At 39.2% G+C, this 18,301-nt stretch overlaps 1 protein-coding gene across 6 annotated transcripts; it reads right to left on the bottom strand.

Annotated features, from left to right (window-relative positions):
• Window positions 1-341: 341 nt before the first annotated feature.
• LOC108043881 (serine/threonine-protein phosphatase 2A 56 kDa regulatory subunit epsilon isoform) lies at window positions 342-18,193 on the bottom strand. 6 transcript variants are annotated; one of them, XM_044459166.1, is made up of 11 exons: window positions 17,969-18,193; window positions 17,613-17,863; window positions 16,282-16,512; window positions 3,604-3,867; window positions 2,762-3,536; window positions 2,493-2,692; window positions 2,187-2,381; window positions 1,937-2,127; window positions 1,535-1,868; window positions 1,180-1,409; window positions 342-1,116 (listed from the first exon to the last, which is right to left on the bottom strand). In XM_044459166.1, the coding sequence occupies exons 5-11, from the start codon at window positions 2,898-2,900 to the stop codon at window positions 831-833; spliced, it is 1,575 nt and encodes a 524-aa protein (XP_044315101.1). In that variant the 5' UTR covers window positions 2,901-3,536; window positions 3,604-3,867; window positions 16,282-16,512; window positions 17,613-17,863; window positions 17,969-18,193; the 3' UTR covers window positions 342-830. The 6 variants fall into 6 exon arrangements, with proteins under 6 accessions (XP_044315101.1, XP_044315096.1, XP_044315098.1 ...); XM_044459161.1 differs by having other exon boundaries at window positions 17,613-18,193; XM_044459163.1 differs by having other exon boundaries at window positions 16,282-16,427; window positions 17,613-18,193.
• Between the last annotated feature and the right edge of the window lie 108 nt (window positions 18,194-18,301).

Raw genomic sequence — 18,301 nt, 5'->3', positions numbered from 1 at the left:
TAAAGCTAAGTAACAAAGTTTCATTCTGGGGTAAGGAGGAGCACAGTTCTCGGATATCTTATATACAATTCAGTGGGAAATCTGGACTAAGACACGCCGTTCTATGGAGCAATTAATTAAATCAAAATCTTAGGATGCAATGCAGTTTCAACTATTTTACACACTTCAAAAAAACGCAAACATAATTGCAAGTGAACATATTGGTGAGTAGGATGTTGTAGTGTTTGTGGTTGGGGATAGGATGGCTGATCTATGCTAGGATCTAGTTAGCAATATGTTTAGTTAATAATATTCAATGCGCTTCAACAATCTTCAATCCGTTATAGTTATCGATCTTCTGCTTTTCTCTTACTAACATGATTTCTCTTTATTGAACTTGTTTTCGCTTAAACGTAATTAATAATTATGTTTCTTCCTTTGTAATATATATTTATACGTGTCGCGCACGTGTGTGTGTTGCTGTAGGTGTAAGATACATTATTTATAAAGATTTCTTTTATGCCGCACTCAAGCTTCTTAATTACCGCACACACACACGCCCAGGAATCTGATTCAGCTCCCGCTCCAGATTTCGGTCCTACCTCCTTTAACAGCCGGCCAAGCGTCCTGCGGGTCAGCATGGTTGGTGTCTTGTCAATCGAGTATACAGTTTAGTTTTATATTTTCTGGTTTTAAAGTTTAGCATATGTGTGGTTTAGTATAACTATTTATTTCTCCTTTAGATGTGGTTGTTGTCTCAGCCGTTTACGGATATCGGATAACGCGTAACGCTTACGCTATTACTGATGTTGGTTTTATTGTTAGTTTCGGGCGCGCCTCGCGTTTCTTGCTTAGTTGTCCGCCTTATCCTGTTTGATTTTCGCATTTGTGGTCGCAGGATTATTGTCGCCGCCGGCTCCGCCGCTGGACAGGCTACCGCTGCTGCTGCTATTCGACTGCTGCTGATGAGAGTTCAGGCCAGCGGCGCTGGGTGGCTGCAGGGACGTTGACGCCGCGGGAGCTGCGCTGTTCGATGTCGTAGCGCTGCCGCCGGCGGTGCGCCCACTAGAACGATTGGATTCGAGTTCGTGCAGTTTTTTCCACAGCTCCTCGCGGTCACGCTCACGTTTCTTCTCTCTAAAAAAGGAAAAAACGATTATGTTTAACTTTGGACACCAAGAATTAAGATTTCGAACCCACTTTTGCCGCTCCGCCTTGTAACTGGAGGTCAGCTCATCGAACAGCTTCGAGTTCATCTCCATGAACGTTTTCAATACATTGTAGACGAGCGCAACGATGGTTTGATTCCAGTGCTCCTTGCTGATGCGGTAAAGGGCCGGGAACATGATCGGCATAATAACCGCGTTGTTCTCCTCGATGAGCGACATGGCGTACTCATTGTTCCATAGATAAAGAGCTCGCTCAGCAACCTGAAAAATAACCAGATTATACTTGAGGATATTTTTGTATTCTTTACAGAAACTCAATAGATGCAAATCGTTGTCAGCTTTCCGTTGGGAGAATGAATCATTATAGTTATTACTACAGTAATCACCTGAAAATGTGGACTCGACACGCATTTGGCAATCTGGCGGAACAACGGCTCCTGGATCTTGACAAACTGCGGCGGATCGATCACGTCGAGAATCTCCTCAATCTCGCCCAGGAACATGACCTCCTTCTGGGAACACGTTTTGGGCCAGAACTTCAACAGGCCACGCACCACCGGTTCGGTAAGGAATGGATCCTTCTCTAGGAATTGTACAATGCAATACGCCAGCTGAGCGTGATAGAGCGACAGGCATTTGACTTTGTGCAGCGGCAATAGGACCTTAACCAGAAACTGCTTGTGTTCGGCCTTCAAGGGCAAGGCGAATCCGTTGATGATACTGAATGATTAAACAAAAAACCCATTAATATTTAGGATAACAAAAGATTATTTCACTGTAAAACATACCTGCCCAGTATTTCCAAAAGTTCACCGACTCCATTAAAGTGCTCCGTCTCGTAAATGAAGCGCAAGAATATGTTGTTAATCTGTTTTCGTATAAAAGCCCGCAATCCCAAGAATTTTCCATAGATGCGATGCAATACCGTCTTCAGAAAGTCCCGCTCTCGAGGATCCTCCGAATCGAACAGTTCCAATAGCTATTGCAAAAACCGTTTAAGAACCCTTAAAGTTTCAAACCACTGAATTGTACTTTTACCTGCAAGACAAACTTTTGATCGATCACACGCTTGCCGATGGTCGCTTGAAAATCCTGCGACTCCAGGAACCGCAAGAACACTTCGTACACCAGCTGTAGGTGTGGCCAGGACGCCTCCAGTGTTGGATCATCCTCCTCGGGATCAAAATCGGGGTTCTCACTGGGCGGCAACGTGCGAAATAGATTGCAAGAAATCTGCAAAAGTATAAAATGTTAGTTAAGTATACTACAAAGTTATTGATACTTTATCGGTTTCGTTTAAATTAACAATAATAGATAATGTGTTTTGGTAGTCCAGATATTTACCATGCGAATTATTTCCGGGTAAACCGGTTCCGTAAGCACACCGCGCCCATGTGTTATATAGGTGGATAGGTCATTAAGTGCGGCCCGTTTGATTTCCTTGCCCTTCAAATCCGTGACGGGATCCATAAAGTCAAAGGACACGCAACACTGGCGCAGCTTCCGTATAAACAGCTCCTCCTGTTCTAGGCTGGAGCAATCGGCTTTTGGCGAGAAGTACAAAAAAAAAGTTGTAAATAAAACATAATATTTGTGAAATCCCTAATATTTACCTTTTAACGGCGGCAATTGCTGCAGCTCAACATCCTGAGAATTTCTGTAGCGTGAGGAACCTTGACTCTTTTTACCCTTCTTCTTGAGCGAACGTTTGGCGAACGGGTCGATTCGATCCACAAACGTGCCCGATGACATCTTTTCAGATTTGGGTTCGTTTGAATCGATGGCGGTCTCCGTGGCTGTCTGTGTGGTATTCAGCTTGCCGGCTTTGTTTTTAACGCTTGCCACTGAAAATTGATCGGATGCACCGCCAGCTGCACTGGCTGCTCCTCCTCCTTCGCCTGCGCCTTGGCCTTTGCCCTCGCCAACGCCCTCGTCGCCGTCTTCGCCGAAATCGCTGTTGAGGATCTCGACTGGCCGTTTGTTGCGTGATTTGCGTAGCCAACCGAAAATTTTATGTGTTATGTTGGCGACTTTTGCGGTTGAGTTTGGCGTCTTGCAATTGTTATCGGCACCTCTGGGTAAGCCCAACAGCTCTGCTGCTCCGGATCTTACGGCTCCTCCTCTTCTGTTCGTTTCCTGACCTATCTGCAACTGCAACGGCTGCTGCAACTGCAATTTCTTGCCTTTCTTCCCCTTAAAAGCGATCGCCTGCTGTTGCTGCTGCTGGAGTTGCTGGATCAGCTTCTGTTGCTGGGTAATGTTGATGGCGGTGTTAAAGCGGTAACGACTTATCTTGGCATTTATCAGACGGGGACTCTAGGGGTGTGAAAATTGTTGCTCTCTCTGAACGCTTGCTTGGATTTTAAATTCGTTACAGTTATATATACACTGGAATAAAGTGGGGCAATCAATTAGCTCTCTGTGACTTCACCAGTCCAATTTATCAGCCACTCACCTGTTTCTTCGCTTCTTGTGTTGGATTTTGTATTGTTTACTGGAGGGATTGTTGTATTTGCGATGCGCCTGACTCTTAATACTCTCGCTTAGCTTCTACGTTGCTTTGATCCTGTTTCTGCGCTGCTACTCCTGAATGGCACATCAATTTGGTTAACTGAGAGAGAGCTGCTGCTGGCTAACTGTTGATTGGTGCATTCACATAGTACTTCGCTTTTGCTGATTTCTTTAATGGGTTTTAATGGGATATTTGGCATCACTTGCACTGCAAGCAAATATAAAAATATTGATAGTTAGTTAGATAGATAGTTCTTATCGATGAAAATTACTCAAAAATTGACATCGCAGTGAAAGGTTAGAAAAAGCCCCCAGTCTGATAAAAATGAAACATTCATGGGTGTATCTAATCGTAGGCTTTGCAGGTGCGCTGGTGTATGTCAGTTCGGAGATAATGGCTTTGCCTGTGATTTCTTTGTTTCAGATAACAGATAGCTGATAAAATGAAGGACTGTGGCAACACTAAAAAACCAAGGTGAGCAATTACATTCAAAAACGAATGCGAATTCATGCAGTTTTAAATAAGATTTGACTGTTAAAACAAAGGCATTCAAAGCTTTGAAATCGAACAGACGTTTTTTCACTTTAGAGAAAACCTAATTTAACAATCGTATTTCGGCCTAAATTAATGAATATTTCGGATAAAGCAAAGGCTTTCTCTGGGAAAATGATGTAAACGTCTAAGGAAAAACGTCCCATGTACAATTTTTGCAATTGCAATCAGTCTTCTGATTGATTGATTGACGTATGGCAATTGCTAAGTACTGAATTCCACTCCCTTTAGCTGAACTTTTACCCACAAACCACGAAAACCAAAAGCACTTTTAAGCTGGACGTTTGGAACCGCAAAACCCCAGGAATGTGGCCAACTTGGATTGGGTTGATTTTGGGACGGCCATTATAACCGACTGTTAAACTTAATTTAACATTGCGTCTAAATTAAATCAAAACGAGCCCAGAAAAATCATTGACCGGAAACTAGATGCCGCTGTCGTCTTGAACGGAAATGAAGCCAAATGAAGGACGCACACAAACTGTGAAAACTCATTCATTTGCATGGCTTGTTTCGAGGGGGAGAAATCAACTGGCCCAGGTTCAACTTCAACTTGAGGGAAATGGTTGGTTGAGGCAGGAAAATGTTACATGTGTAACTGGCTGCTGCATAGTTTTCACTTCGAGGACATTGCACATAGGCAAACAAATTTGCACAAATGCAAGTCAAACCGACTGCCCACCGTCGATTTCCAAGCGAAAACATGTTAAACATGTCGCACACACTAGCTCATCGGCCGGAACACCCACATACAAGAGAGCAGAAAATAAAAGAGCCAGAAACTGACTGGAACCACAAGGCGTATGAGTGACAAACAGGTAAATGCGATCAACTTCGCTTGGGCCAGCTGCCTGCCGGTGGAAATGGAAATTGAGACGCGTGGGCGACTCTGCACGGAGAAAAAAGGATAGGCATGAAATTTGAATAAAATTTTCACTTTCTATTTCAAAAGTTTATTAAAAGCTATTGTACACAAACTCATTCAAAAAATTTGTAATAAAAAAAACAACTTAAATATAATCGTAGTCTGTAATGTTAAATCATATTTAATTTTAATATCATCAAAAGAATATTAAATGTAGAAAAATCGCACCAGTTAAATATTTATATCTGTCAACTTGACTTTTTTTTAAAATTGTTTATTTTTTAGAAATTCTAAAGGGTATTTATAAAAAATTTAACCTAGTTTGTGTTACTTTTTCTCAGTGCTTGGCAAACCAAAACACGCATGTGTGTGTTAGCCAGCCGGAACTCACTGAATGGTAAAAAATGTAAGAGATAGAGAGAGGGAGAGAGAGTAAGAGAGAGAAAGATAGAGTGGGTGCGAGTGGAGAGTGAAAAGTTTGCACAGCTGCCTTTGACGGAGGCTCTTTTTTTTACCCATTTTCCACGTTGACTGACGGTGGTCAGCGCATTTCAACGCGTTGCCCTGTTAATAATTGAATTTCTGCACTGTTTTTTTGGCTTTAATTTGTTTCAATCACCTTCGCAATGGGGCGGGACCTGCGAGCAAATAACGTCAACCCCGTCGTGACATTTAATATGGCAGCGATAGCGAATCAAGAAGACTGGGCTGGCCATTTATTATGCTATTTTATATAAAACCATCAACGGAGCCCAGCCCAAAGTCCCAAGACAAATGACCAAAAACAACAAGGGCAGCAACAATGGCTGACCATTAGGCCCACAGTATTCCCCCTTTAATGTGTGCTTGTGCGTGTGACCTTATGACATTATTTACTCGGCGGTGGAAACGAAATTCCCCAGCATACCATCATAGAAAACAATAACAAATAGCCAGGGCGGCTCACAAAATAATGAGACAAGTCCGCTTTGTGGTCGCTTCTATTCACTTTGGTTCTCCTCTGCTGTTTTGTTTTGCTTTGCTTTTGTTTGCCTCTTGTTTTCTACTGGCATTTATAAGATTTTCGCCGCCCAACCACTAAAACACAGTTATCGTTTTGGTCATCTAATGACTAAGCGCCAGTCGACAGTCGACAACCTTCGCCCACTCATTGGAGGAAATTATTTTCCCACCCCAAACACCCTACATTAGAAATGGTAAAGCTTCGACAGTAATATCGATATTATCGATTGCGGTTCTTGAATCCCACGTTCAAGACTAGCCTGTCGATTTACTTAACTTACAAAATATTTAGTTCACATGTTATTTTTAACAAATCAAATACGAATTCTGGTAACAATATTTTTTATTTCACTAAACTTAAATAAATTGAGAGGTCTTGTGTTTAACTTTTATTTATCAAGTGTGTCACCATCTCAATGATTGCCACCATCAATACGTTGCTCTAGCCTATATGTACTCAAATATACTATATCTCATCCTGCCTCCTCCTTCGAAAGTATGCATTTGACGCATGTCTATTGGTTTCCCAGCTATAATCAATAACCTAAAAAAATGTTTGAGGCGAGAGCAACTTTTGAATCAACTGAATGAATTCAGTTTTTTTCATCAGTTGGCTTTAACGAAAACTTAGATTTTCAATTTGTGACATTTGTTTTCCTTATTAAACTCTTGCGAGTCACAAAAATCAAATCTTTAGGCACGCTGTTTACTCTCAGGTTTACTATCATAATTTAAGGCTACAATCATTTTTATTATCAGAGGCTTAGTTGTTATTATTGAAACTACGCCTATCACACTAATATGTTAGATTAAAATGATATTGAGCCATAATAGCCCATAATTTGTTTAGCTTATTTTTTGTTTGTCTACTAAAATTCAGATAATTACTAGAGATAAATGTCTTTGTATTTTAAACAAGGTATGTAACACCAATGCAATAAAACATTACAGATTGTTACAAATACTCGAATCACTATTACTCTTATTTTTAAATGAGTTAAAATTTTTAAATGAGTTAAATCACTGTCAATTTAGCCATTACTGTTATTGTGAATTTAGTTTAGTTTGCCATAAATAATAATTTCAATATGCCTTCTAGGGAAGCCCCATACATTTTATTGCTTTGTTTTTAATCTTTACTTTTTGTACTTCCCCATTCCATTCCATTGCTGGCAAACAGTTAATTCATATTTGTATCGATTTTTTATTTGCATTATAGTCTTTAGTTGTTGCTTTCATTTGCTGGCAGTGTTTATTAATTAAGGTTAGTTTTAGTTCTCCTTAAATACCTTTATATAGTGCACAAATTCTCATTTCTTAGAGGGTTTTTTCACACTTTTTGGTTTTATGTAATGCAAAGTGACACGATGATAAGCAGAATTTCCCTTTGCTGCTTTCTCCCTTGTCGCATTCCTCTCCAGTGTGAAAATATTCCGCACTGTTTTCGTTTTCGCTACGTACTTGAAACGTGTATAAGGAATTGGGGGCTGCAGACGACGAAGAGGCGGTTTCCAAGGGGGGAAAACTGTAGAGGAAAAACTACGCAGTAAACAGCGTCCATGAATGCTCCTCCTCAAAAAGACACACACACACACATCGGGCACTTGGCAAAATCCTTTTGTGCAACGCACGAAAGATGAGTTCATGGTCGGTGAGAATTCTCCATCAACTCATCCAGTCGTCTCCAGTAAGGCATGACAGTGAAAATGCGAGAGATGAAAACGCGCCGAATGCATCAAATTACTGGCATGCACTTGGCCGCCACGGAGTTTAGTGGCAAAAATTATAAACTGCGTTTCATTGCGTGCCTATGTACTTGGGAAATCATCAAAGCTGTCTGCATGAAATTGATTTCTGTACGGTAATCATCGATGAAAGCATGTGGCTGTGGGCGGGCCCAACTGCACAAAAAAAATACATGATTTTAAATAATATAATGCTGTTCCTCTTTGTATGTTTTTTTTTAGTAAACAACACATAAACCTTATGTAAATGCATTATTTACCAGCCGCTATTTTATGTATAGCCTGTCGTAAACTACAAAACTCTTTAAAATAAATCGTATTAAAAATGTTGTAAAAAAGATAACTAACATCGACCGCTGCAATTTATAATGCGCATTTTCTGCAAAAATAAGAGCTGGAGGGCTAAGCCATGACCTTGTTGCAGTCGATACACACTGTCCTGCATTAAGATCATGGAATCAATCAAATCACCGCGGAGCCATTAAGTTTACATATGCAACAGCTTTTCCGACCCTTTGCCTCGTTAAATAAAAACAAGCAACACGCAGATCTGGAGGAAAAAAGAACTTGGCACATGTGCCAAGTGCAAAATGCAAATAACTGCACGTATCTCACACTCCAACACCACTCCAACCACCCACTCGCGTCCTTCTCCCCATTCGCGCATATGCAAGAATAATGCACTGTTTAATTTACATAAAGTGAAAGGAAATGGAACAATAAGTTTTATAAGATTTCATGCCCCAGCCCCATCAACAACATCAACAGAGCAGCCGTAGCATCAGCATCAGCTGCACAAGAAGCGAAAGTTTGCACAATGTAAGCTCTTGGGCCGCTCAGCGTGTGCCCTGGAGGCAGACACGACGACCATCATCAACAGTCGTACACTCAGAAAAATCATTATTAATCAACATCATTAAAGGCAGCCATTATTATAACTGTTTCAGATTCCGGTAATTAAAATATACACTGTTAAGTTTGGAAAAACACTTTCAAAACGCAATTGGTCGAAACTTCTGATCTGTTGTATCCAAACTACATATTTATACACATTTAAAGCAATAACAATTTTATTTCTTTTGGAAAATAAAAAAATAAGAATTTAATGAGTCAGAATTTCTATTTATGAAAGTTACATTTAATGTGTAATGTGAAAATTATTTTAAAGCCAAATGGAAACAATTACAAAATATATATTTTTTTTCATATAAATAGTTTTAATAAACTAAAAAGGAAATGAAAAAGTTAATACAAACCCTTGAAAGTCCAATAGGAAATCACAAAATAAAAATAGAACAAATATGATGTCACAAATAAAACGGAAATTATAGTGTGGTTTTGGGGTATATATTCCAAAAATCTACAATATTTATTATTTATCTTGGCGTTTTTTTTTCCACAGTGAACCACCGCCAAAAAAAAGAGAATACAGTTGTAAATGTCACGAGTGGGTGGTCAGCGTCGAGGGTTTGGGTAAGAACTTTCTGCTACGACTGCTTGTTGTTCATTCTTTTTGGGGAAGAACCTCTGCTCCTCCACTCTACATTTTTATTTGCTGCATTTTTGATTTGTTTTGGTTGACTTTTGCGCAGGATACACACCACATACACCGCGTTTTCGCCAGAGTCAACGAAATTAGAAGAAATTTCTTAGGGAATTGGGTCACTTTGGGAAAATAGTAACTGCGTAAATCGGAGCAACTTGTTTTAACATGTAAAACAAAATTAAACATTCAAGGCACTTAACAAACGAAAGATGAACAGAAACAGTAATAAATTAAATTAGAAAACAACCCGGAGGCGGGGAAAAACGGGGCGAATCGCTTGGCCAAAAGACAAAGTTGGCAACTCGATTGAAAAAGTTGCTGGCCAAGTTGAATGGCAGGCAAACAATGGCAAGCAAAACTATCGATTGATGTTTGTTGAGTTCGCAAAAAATAGGGAAAAGGAGAGGGAGTGCGTGGTAGAGATAACAGTTGAGCTTTGCCTAAAAAGGGTTTAGTTGTGCAAACGTCAGCTTCTAAAGCTCAGTAAAATAAAATGCATCCGACAGATGCATCAGCATGAATGAGTATAGGAGCTTTTCTTATCGGTAAACAGGCGCTCACACATATTTTAAAGCCACGTTCAAGGCTTTTCCCCCGGCAAAACAATTCCCCATGCACTTTATTAATTTCAATTGACAGCATGATTCAATTTATTGATGGCACACACTATCGCCCCCACCTCTGCTAACTAATTTTAATAAAATGAGGCGCCAACCCCTCTTATAGCGAAAACCTATCAACAAAGTTCAAATGAAACCAACTCACGCAATGCGACATTGACACGAAGACAATAGGAAAAGTGGAGAAAGGTGGGAAAACCAGCATTTATGGGTCACAAAAATAGACTTTATACTTCTATTTTTGGTATAACAAGTGTAGAGTGTACGTCAGCAGTTGTGGGTTGTAAAGGGAACACAATATTTTCCTTTTGCGTATTTGAGCATTTATTAACCGAGTGCGTGGAGTGGGGGCACGTGTTTGTGCAATGCATTTGCCAAGGATTTGCATTCAATGATGATGAAGGTACAAACATTAGTTGATTTTTCAAGAATATTTTTTTTTTTTCATTGAAAAAACGATTTATATTTTGTGAAAGCTACTTCCTTTTAAGAGGACCTGCCATAGAATAGTTCTTGGAATGAAATTAATGAACAAGCTTACAAGAAATTTTTTTTAAGAAAGCCTTTATATGTTTCATGGAATGGCTTAATTAAGTCAAGGTAGAGAAAAAACTAAGAAGAGTCCAAAAAATAATATGTAACATAACTATACTAAATTCAACTGAAATATTACACATTAATATTAGTGTAAACGAATTTTTAAGTGACTATATATGTCTTCCTATATGAAGATTTATATACTTTTATTATGTGTTAAAGGTTTATTCTTTATCCGATTTAAGTATTTAGGCAAGAACTGGTTCTTTATCTACCATTTCAACAATTTATCACCAAATTATCTTCTACCGAATGTGGGGATTCTAATAACCAAGCATTCTTATCTATAGCCGCCTTTAATTTGATTACCACATCTGTCATAACTTCTAGCCCTGCATTTTCCATGTGCTTCTGGTTTTTTTGTAAGATTTAATTTAACTTATTGCTAAGGTGGTAAAGAGAAAGTGCCATGAAATTAGTTGACAATGTACACAAGCCCACAACTAATTGCATCAGCGACAAGTGTTATGTTCGAGGTGGGGATTTCTGTTTTGGTTTCGGCTTTGCTCTCTGTATTGTTATTAAATGGGGGCCCAAAGCAGTCAAGAGCAACCAAACCATATGACGAAATCGTAAAACACGAAAACAGACCCAGCAAAGCGCTGAAAGAGAGGTGGAGCTCAGTGAGAGACAACAGCAGTCACAACAGTTTCCTCAATTTAATTAAATAATTAAGACCAAGACACACGGCGAATGCGACAGCCTTTGACTAATTAAAAAAGAAAACAGCCAAATAAAACATAGAGCTAAAAGAATGCAAATTTCGTTGTGAAACACGCGCCAGACGCTGCTCAGTTCAATGAAATATACCCCTGCCTATAGCGTCACCACCTACAGAGGTATTTCTCATATATATATATTTATATACAGGTCTGGTGTTCAGATTTGCGTATGTGCTACTTAGTAAAATCTATGTGCCACTACAAATTCAATGCCAAAGTATGGAAAATTTTCTATTGAACAGCGCTCTGCCCTGCCTTTGCTTGCACCTCTCCTCTGCGTTTTATTCTCTCGTCTTGTTTTTCATTTTGTGTTTTTAATTAAGCGATTTGAGCTGTGATAAGCGGGCGGCGAGTGAGTGTAGGTGGGCGTGGCTGCAGCCTAATCAAAATCAGCGCAAAAATGTCGCACAAACACAGAGCGGCGTAAACTGTGAAAACAAAAGAAGAGAAAAATGTATCTCAGGGTGAACAAGATAAGATAGGGAAAAGCTTGCCACCTGCTGAGGAATTCCTTAAAATGCTCTATCTTTAATTGTTTGTGTGGTGGCGGCGCACCGCAAGTGTTAATTATTAATTGTGCAATGCGATTTTATTAAATTGCTGCAGCTGTCGCCTCTTTCAGAGTGTTGTTTATTGATTTTGTCAATGACGCCACTGTGGTCATAACAAACAAAGACTGCATTAATAATATAGCCCATTCGGTCTGAAACTGAGCACTTTGTGGAAATTCAAGGTCAAATGATTTCATGCTCAAGAATTTTCCCCAATTTAACTCGGCTATAAATACACCCAAAATAAATTAAGAATATTTTTGAAAATAAATTTCATATGCTCCAAACTGCACTGCAAATAGAATAAGGCAAAACGGAAATTTATTTAATGCCCCCTGCCACTCTGCTGGCTGTAAAAATTTCAGCAAAAAGATTTCTTACTCGCACCGAATTCCCCGCATCTAAAATTATATTCAGTGCGGTAAAAAACGTCACTAATTTCCGCAATCGCAAAGGAAAGGCAAAACTACAGAATAAGAAACCGAAATGTTTGACATCAAATGTGAAAATATTTTTAAAAATTGCTAGACAGCAGCTAAATGTAGATTTTTCTCAATAGACTTCTCTTGCAGACTACATACACTTTCGCAGCAAGGTTTGCAATGAATAACAATATGGATTTAATTTTAAGCCGATTAAAACTGTCAGTTTATTATGTATTCGTTTAACGACATGAGGTCATAAAAAAATGTAACAGAAAATCAAAAATTTTCCAACTCGTCATTTCAGAGCCAATAAACACAATTCAAACATTTTCTTGTTTCAACACAACTTAATAATTGGCTTAAACAATGCATAAAACACTACATTTTAACGCATTTTATTTTAAGGGTCAGTTAAGTGAATACGATTTAAACTTATTTATCTTTTAAAAATATTTATCTTTAAATATAAGGTCGTTTGACAGGCTGAAAGTAATGAAATAGGTTCTTCGTGTCATCAATTAAAAAAGATAGAGAAAAAAGGTAATGAACATGTTCCACTGACACATTCACAATCAAAAAATCAATATTTGGCCTGTGTTTTTCTCCAAGAAAAATAAATTCATTGGGAAAATTGTGACGTAAATGTAACATTGTAATTTGGATACCGATCTATTAGGGAAATTTGTGTTGAATATAATAAGAAAGGTATAATTTAACAGCTTAGTTCACATTGTAAAAATCAATATTTGGATCGTCTACAAAACAAAATAAACAATGTTAGAAAAATTGTTAGCCAAATATACAACCTAAGACTATTAGTCTGTCGTCTGTTAGTTAAATTCTACAGCGTTTTTCTGTAGTGATAAAATGCAGGGTGGGTATTCCAGCTATAGTGTGCCTAATTAACTTTTTAATGTTTCATTTCGCGGTGTTTTTTCTCATTTCTGACAGATGATTGCTCCTCTCGTTAGCGAGGCGTGCGAAGTAAAAAATGCAAACATTGTGCAAAACAAAGGCAAAAATCTGGGGCTCGGCCCAGTAAACGTTTCTTCAGAGTGCAGAAGTCAGACAGTTAGACAGTGGGGGCAAAATCGCCTAATTACAATGAGAGAAACATTTGCCCTCCACTCAGACGGTCGTTAATTTGCGGTGTGCCAAAGATGTTTACATTCGAGTACAGCAGGTTATACCCGCACTTATACACATACTCTATCCACCGTTGGCTTCACAAATTGTACAAATACTCGTATATATTCGCCTAACAAACTAGCAAATAAAATTGATTTTTTCCCATTGCACCGTATTCTCAATTGCCAATAGAACAAACAAACAAACAATCAACCAAAAAGCTTTGACCAGTCTGTAGTTTCGCTTCGGGCGAGCTGGCCATTGCAAATAACGAAAATATTTTCAAGTCAAACACAAAAAACTAACGGGAAGAGAGGGTGTGGCAAAAAAAAAAAGAGAAAAGTTGTTGAGAATTTTGAAGAAAACTTTACCTTTACAAATATTTTCACTGGATGCATGGGAAGGAATTCGATACAAAGCGATTCATCGAATCTGGCTGCAATTTTATACCTTTGTTTACACCGGGCTAGAGTAAATCAATTCGATGTGAGTATTGTTGAAAGAAATATGGATTTGTGCTTTATTTTTAGAGCAGCCAGGAAAGTGAATGAGGGCATGTGAATTTTGAAAACAAGTAGGGAGTTTTTGTAGGAAATACAGTGTCATTTTCAGCTGGTAAATTGAAAAATAACATTCCTTTTAATTAAACTTTTGACGATTTTAAGACAAAGCGATTTTAAGTGCCTAAACACACATCCGATTCGACTAGTCCTCTATACCTTCTATAATTTTTCTCCGTGTGAAATTAGGAAAACTGTTTCAAAGTAGACAGGCATAGCCCGGCAATAACAATCCATACATAACGAGGTGGAGAAGGGAAAACAGCCCACCACATAGTACACATTAGGCTGCTAAAAGTGAGGTCAGTTATGTCAAAACAGACAGCCAGAAATGTGCACAAGCGAGTGTATATTTGTGGTCATTAAAGGTTACCAAGCCTCAGCTGACAGAGGCAAATCGGCGCAGAAAGAGTCAACTTACACAGCAAAGGCAAAGGCAAATTGACTATGAGCACGCTCTTTAACTTCTGCGGCCAGGCAGAAAAGTTAAAGCTGCAGCGAAATTATCATCGGCTGCCGGGAGAATGTGCGTTTACGCCGACAAAAAGGTGAACAGACGCAAAGCAGGTCGTCCGGGGAGGGTGAAGTATACCCCAGAGCCTTGGTAATTTTATAATAGAGCTCGTCTTTCACCCGATTCTGGGATATATACGGAGGAGCGCTTCATACGCGCACATTTGTATGCGGAGGCATTTTATGGCAGCCTTACATTCTCCTCTTCATGGTGAAAACTCCAGTGGCCAGACAATAAGTGAACATACAAATTGCTGCACACGATGGCATGGCACTTATTTGGGTTGACTGCCTTGGTTAACTGGTTAAAATAGTTCAGAAATTAAAATCCTCCAAGGAAATAGACTGAAAACGAGAGAAATCAGTCAATGGAGAACTAAATCGGTCAGAAACTTTGATCTAGATATGTAAACAATAGAAAAATCGAACTGAACTTTGGATTAGTCTGACGAAACAATCTTTTTAGAAGGAACTTTGCTTTTAGAGGTTAAATAGGTTAATAGCTCTTAAATAAACCTATTAATGTTATTTGGTTGTGAATTCAAATTCAAACAACGAAAATGGGATCGAAACGACCGAACCGCAAAAAAAGATAAATCAATAAAATCTTTTAGCTCCTAGAACAACTTTTTTAAGTGGTTATATATACGCAACTAAAAAATTCCATTTCGCTACCTGCTAATGACTATAAGTTTTACCTGACAGTTTGTATAACGTTTTTACAAAATTTTACTTTAGGTTGGAATTCTAAACTGCATCTTTCTTTTAAGTGCAAGCCTTTTTTGGTGAACATGTGACGTCAAAGTCAAGTTAACTACCGAGACAGAGTGGGCCAGTAGTGCTTTACCAACACGAGCATGCCAAAAGCAGTTAATGGCAGGTGACAAACCCGCTTAAACAAACAACGAAACAGCGATCGTCAGTTAGAAACTGGAAATATCGCTGAAAAGTGAAGTGCTCTACGAGCTCTGATCTTGTTTTCTTCACCATTTAATTGCACACAAGTCACGTTCGATTTGGGAACTCAATGATGGGCGTGCTTGGCGCTAGCTTATGGATTATTGCAATTAAACTGATCAGTGCCCCGATATATTATGGCTTAATTCCAGGGCATTGCAAGGGCCTTGTCACCTATCTGAGACCTATCAGCGCGACAGCCCCCGAACACAAAATGATTTACCATTTTGACACATTTATGCTAATTTCAAGCAGGCTCGACGAATTTCGTGTGTCCCCACACGTATGTAATGTATCAATTGGAACTTGTTAATTTGCCGAGCAGGTTCTTCCCCTGCCCTCCACTCGCCACTTAACCCCTTCTTCCCCGCCGCCCAGCAATCACTCAATCAATTAGAACCAGTTCTTTGTCTGACTTTTGGTTGGTTATAGCTTAACCCTCTAAGAAATGAATATCTATTATTGAAAATTAGTTATACATTTTTTTCCAAAAATAAAAGAAAAAACTTAAGTACTTTATACATTTCATTAGGCTTTAATGATACTGGCAAATAATTATTTCCGTCACATCAAGTCTCGCAAATAGAAAGATCCCACGAGATGAAATTTGGGATTAATCTTATAAAATTTTTAATTATGGAATTTTGACTGCACTTTTGTGATTTTAAAGTACGTTTATGCAAATCGAAGATATGACCCTATTTGTATGCTTACGGATATGTCACGTGAGTAATCAAAGGGTTAAGTATTGAACGGAAATGGAGTGAGCTTTTGGCGAAAAATGATTTCGATATGAATCGAATGTGTTGTGGGCCAACTTCCGTTGGTCTTGGCATACCTTTATCGGTTTCTCAGTTTTAGTTTCTCGATTTCTCAGTTTCTGTTTCTCGATTTCTCAGTTTTTCAGCAGTATTTTTCCCATTTGGCTACGTCACGGAAATCCAGAGATGCTTTTGGTTTTAAGCGCTGCTTTCTATGTTTTCACTGTGGATATGTGTATACAGCAGTTGACATAATTGAATTAAAACTGTAGTTCACGAGAGAATTTTGCACAACGCATCGCGAGGGGCTGGTTTGAGAGGGGGTGGGGTCCAAGTGGGGTCAACACATGTAAATGCGGTAAAAAACACAAAGATCTTTTAGTAGTGTATGTGTACGAGCAGGGAATGGGGAAAATGGGAGAATGTGAATTGGAAAGGGAAGAGAGAGAATAAGAGGATGAGTAAAAGGTGAGAGAGCGCAGCTGTTTTGATGGTTTTTTTGCTCTTTCTTTAGCTTCACTTCGGTTTGTTGATTCCTTTCTTCTATTTTTCTTTTTCTTATATTTTTTGCAGTAAGATTAGGTAACTTGTGTCTATATGAACATAATTCTTAACACATTTTACTGCTTGACACACACACTTATCATAAATATGTATGTTTCACACACACACTCGGTGCGAGAGAGACACAACCACACACACACGCACGCGGCAACAAAATCGATATTCTAAAAATAATATAAGTAAAAAATATATATGCATATACGAAATCCAAACGATTGAGTGTGTATGTGGTTGTGGGCTGGCGAGTGTAATTACATATTTATTTATTTATTAAAACTTTTGGTGAACTCCGAATTGCGTCTGAGGGGTAGCCGCTTACTGCGCACTTGAAAAATTTGCATTCGCCTTGGAAATTTGGCTTGAATTTTTTACACTCGACGAGAGCTTTGTTTAGTTGCGATTTTTTTTTTGGCCTGCAGAATATATTAAAAACTGACTGCGTTCTATATCAGGCGTGTGTGTATATAAAAGATTTCTATATCTTTTGCACCCAACCGACGACCAAGGCGGCATACGGCAACTGTGGCGATATTTTTTTTCTTCGCCCGACTCTTGCTCTCTTTTCGGATTGCTCTCTCACTTTTGCACATGTGTATATACTATACGTGAGAGACGGCACACATACAAACAAAACCAGAGAAACGAGCAATAGTTAAGAGTTTATGGTGCCTGTTGTTATTGTTGCTTATCTTTCTGACTTTTGTTTTCCTAAACTGTAGTTTGGTTTCGCACTTGAAATCCCCCGTTTCGATTACTCATTGAGCTTGAATTTCGATACCACTGTGCCAGATTTCTGGGTGAGAGTGTGGTGAGTTTTGTTTTTAGTTGCGCCGCCTACACTCACCACAAAAACTGTTGTTGCGCTCTCTCCTGGCTCTCTCTCACACGGTCACACTACAGGTGAGATATCCGTTGGTCTGCAGCAGGGTCATACTGAAAGGACGCCGCTTTTTTTTGTTGTTATCGAGGGCGATAACAAACAAGGCAATCGTCATCGGCCTCTCGCTCGCTCTTTGTATTGCTCTCTCTATCGCTCTTCCCCTGTGAGTAGCAGAATCCTTCTTTTCGCTTTTTTCGCCTGTTCTTTCAGAGTATCTGAAATTTATGTAATTTAGCACAATGTTTGCTTGCACTGCAATGTCGACTGCAACAAAATCAGCGAAGGGCACACAAGAAGCGACGCAACACGCACACACACACCTCAAATCCGGATTCCCGATTCGCAATTTTTGCGCTGCGCTTTTCTGCGATTTATCGCGCACGCACTGCCACAATTTCACTCGCTAATCGCGCCGCAATGGGGGACGTGGGCTTTTCGATCGATTTAAGCGGCCGGCAGGTGTGTTTTATGCGAGAATTATTAATTTTTTCCAGCGGCAACTAGAATCGTTCACACAGACACCGTAGAAGTGACGCCATCTTTAAAAGCGGCCTATGCACGTTCAATCCGTGGGATAGTGTTGGTAAACGTACCTCTGGGCGGTAACAGCACGGAGGTAAATGTTAACTTTTTGAGAGGAAATGCGTATGATT

The sequence above is a fragment of the Drosophila rhopaloa genome, unplaced genomic scaffold, assembly GCF_018152115.1.
Source record: "Drosophila rhopaloa isolate 14029-0021.01 unplaced genomic scaffold, ASM1815211v1 contig_178, whole genome shotgun sequence".
Taxonomy (NCBI): domain Eukaryota; kingdom Metazoa; phylum Arthropoda; class Insecta; order Diptera; family Drosophilidae; genus Drosophila; species Drosophila rhopaloa.
Note: the sequence above shows the minus strand (reverse complement) of the source record. Positions and strands in the feature narration are given on the sequence as shown.

Excerpts from the sequence above, each read along its gene's own strand:
- LOC108043881 (XM_044459161.1), bottom strand. The coding sequence starts at position 2,900 with ATGTCATCGGGCACGTTTGTGGATCGAATCGACCCGTTCGCCAAACGT. Across the intron at positions 2,128-2,186 it reads ATCAAAAGTTTGTCTTGCAG|CTATTGGAACTGTTCGATTC; the intron begins GTAAAAGTACAA and ends TTTTTGCAATAG. Across the intron at positions 1,117-1,179 it reads TACAAGGCGGAGCGGCAAAA|AGAGAAGAAACGTGAGCGTG; the intron begins GTGGGTTCGAAA and ends TTCCTTTTTTAG.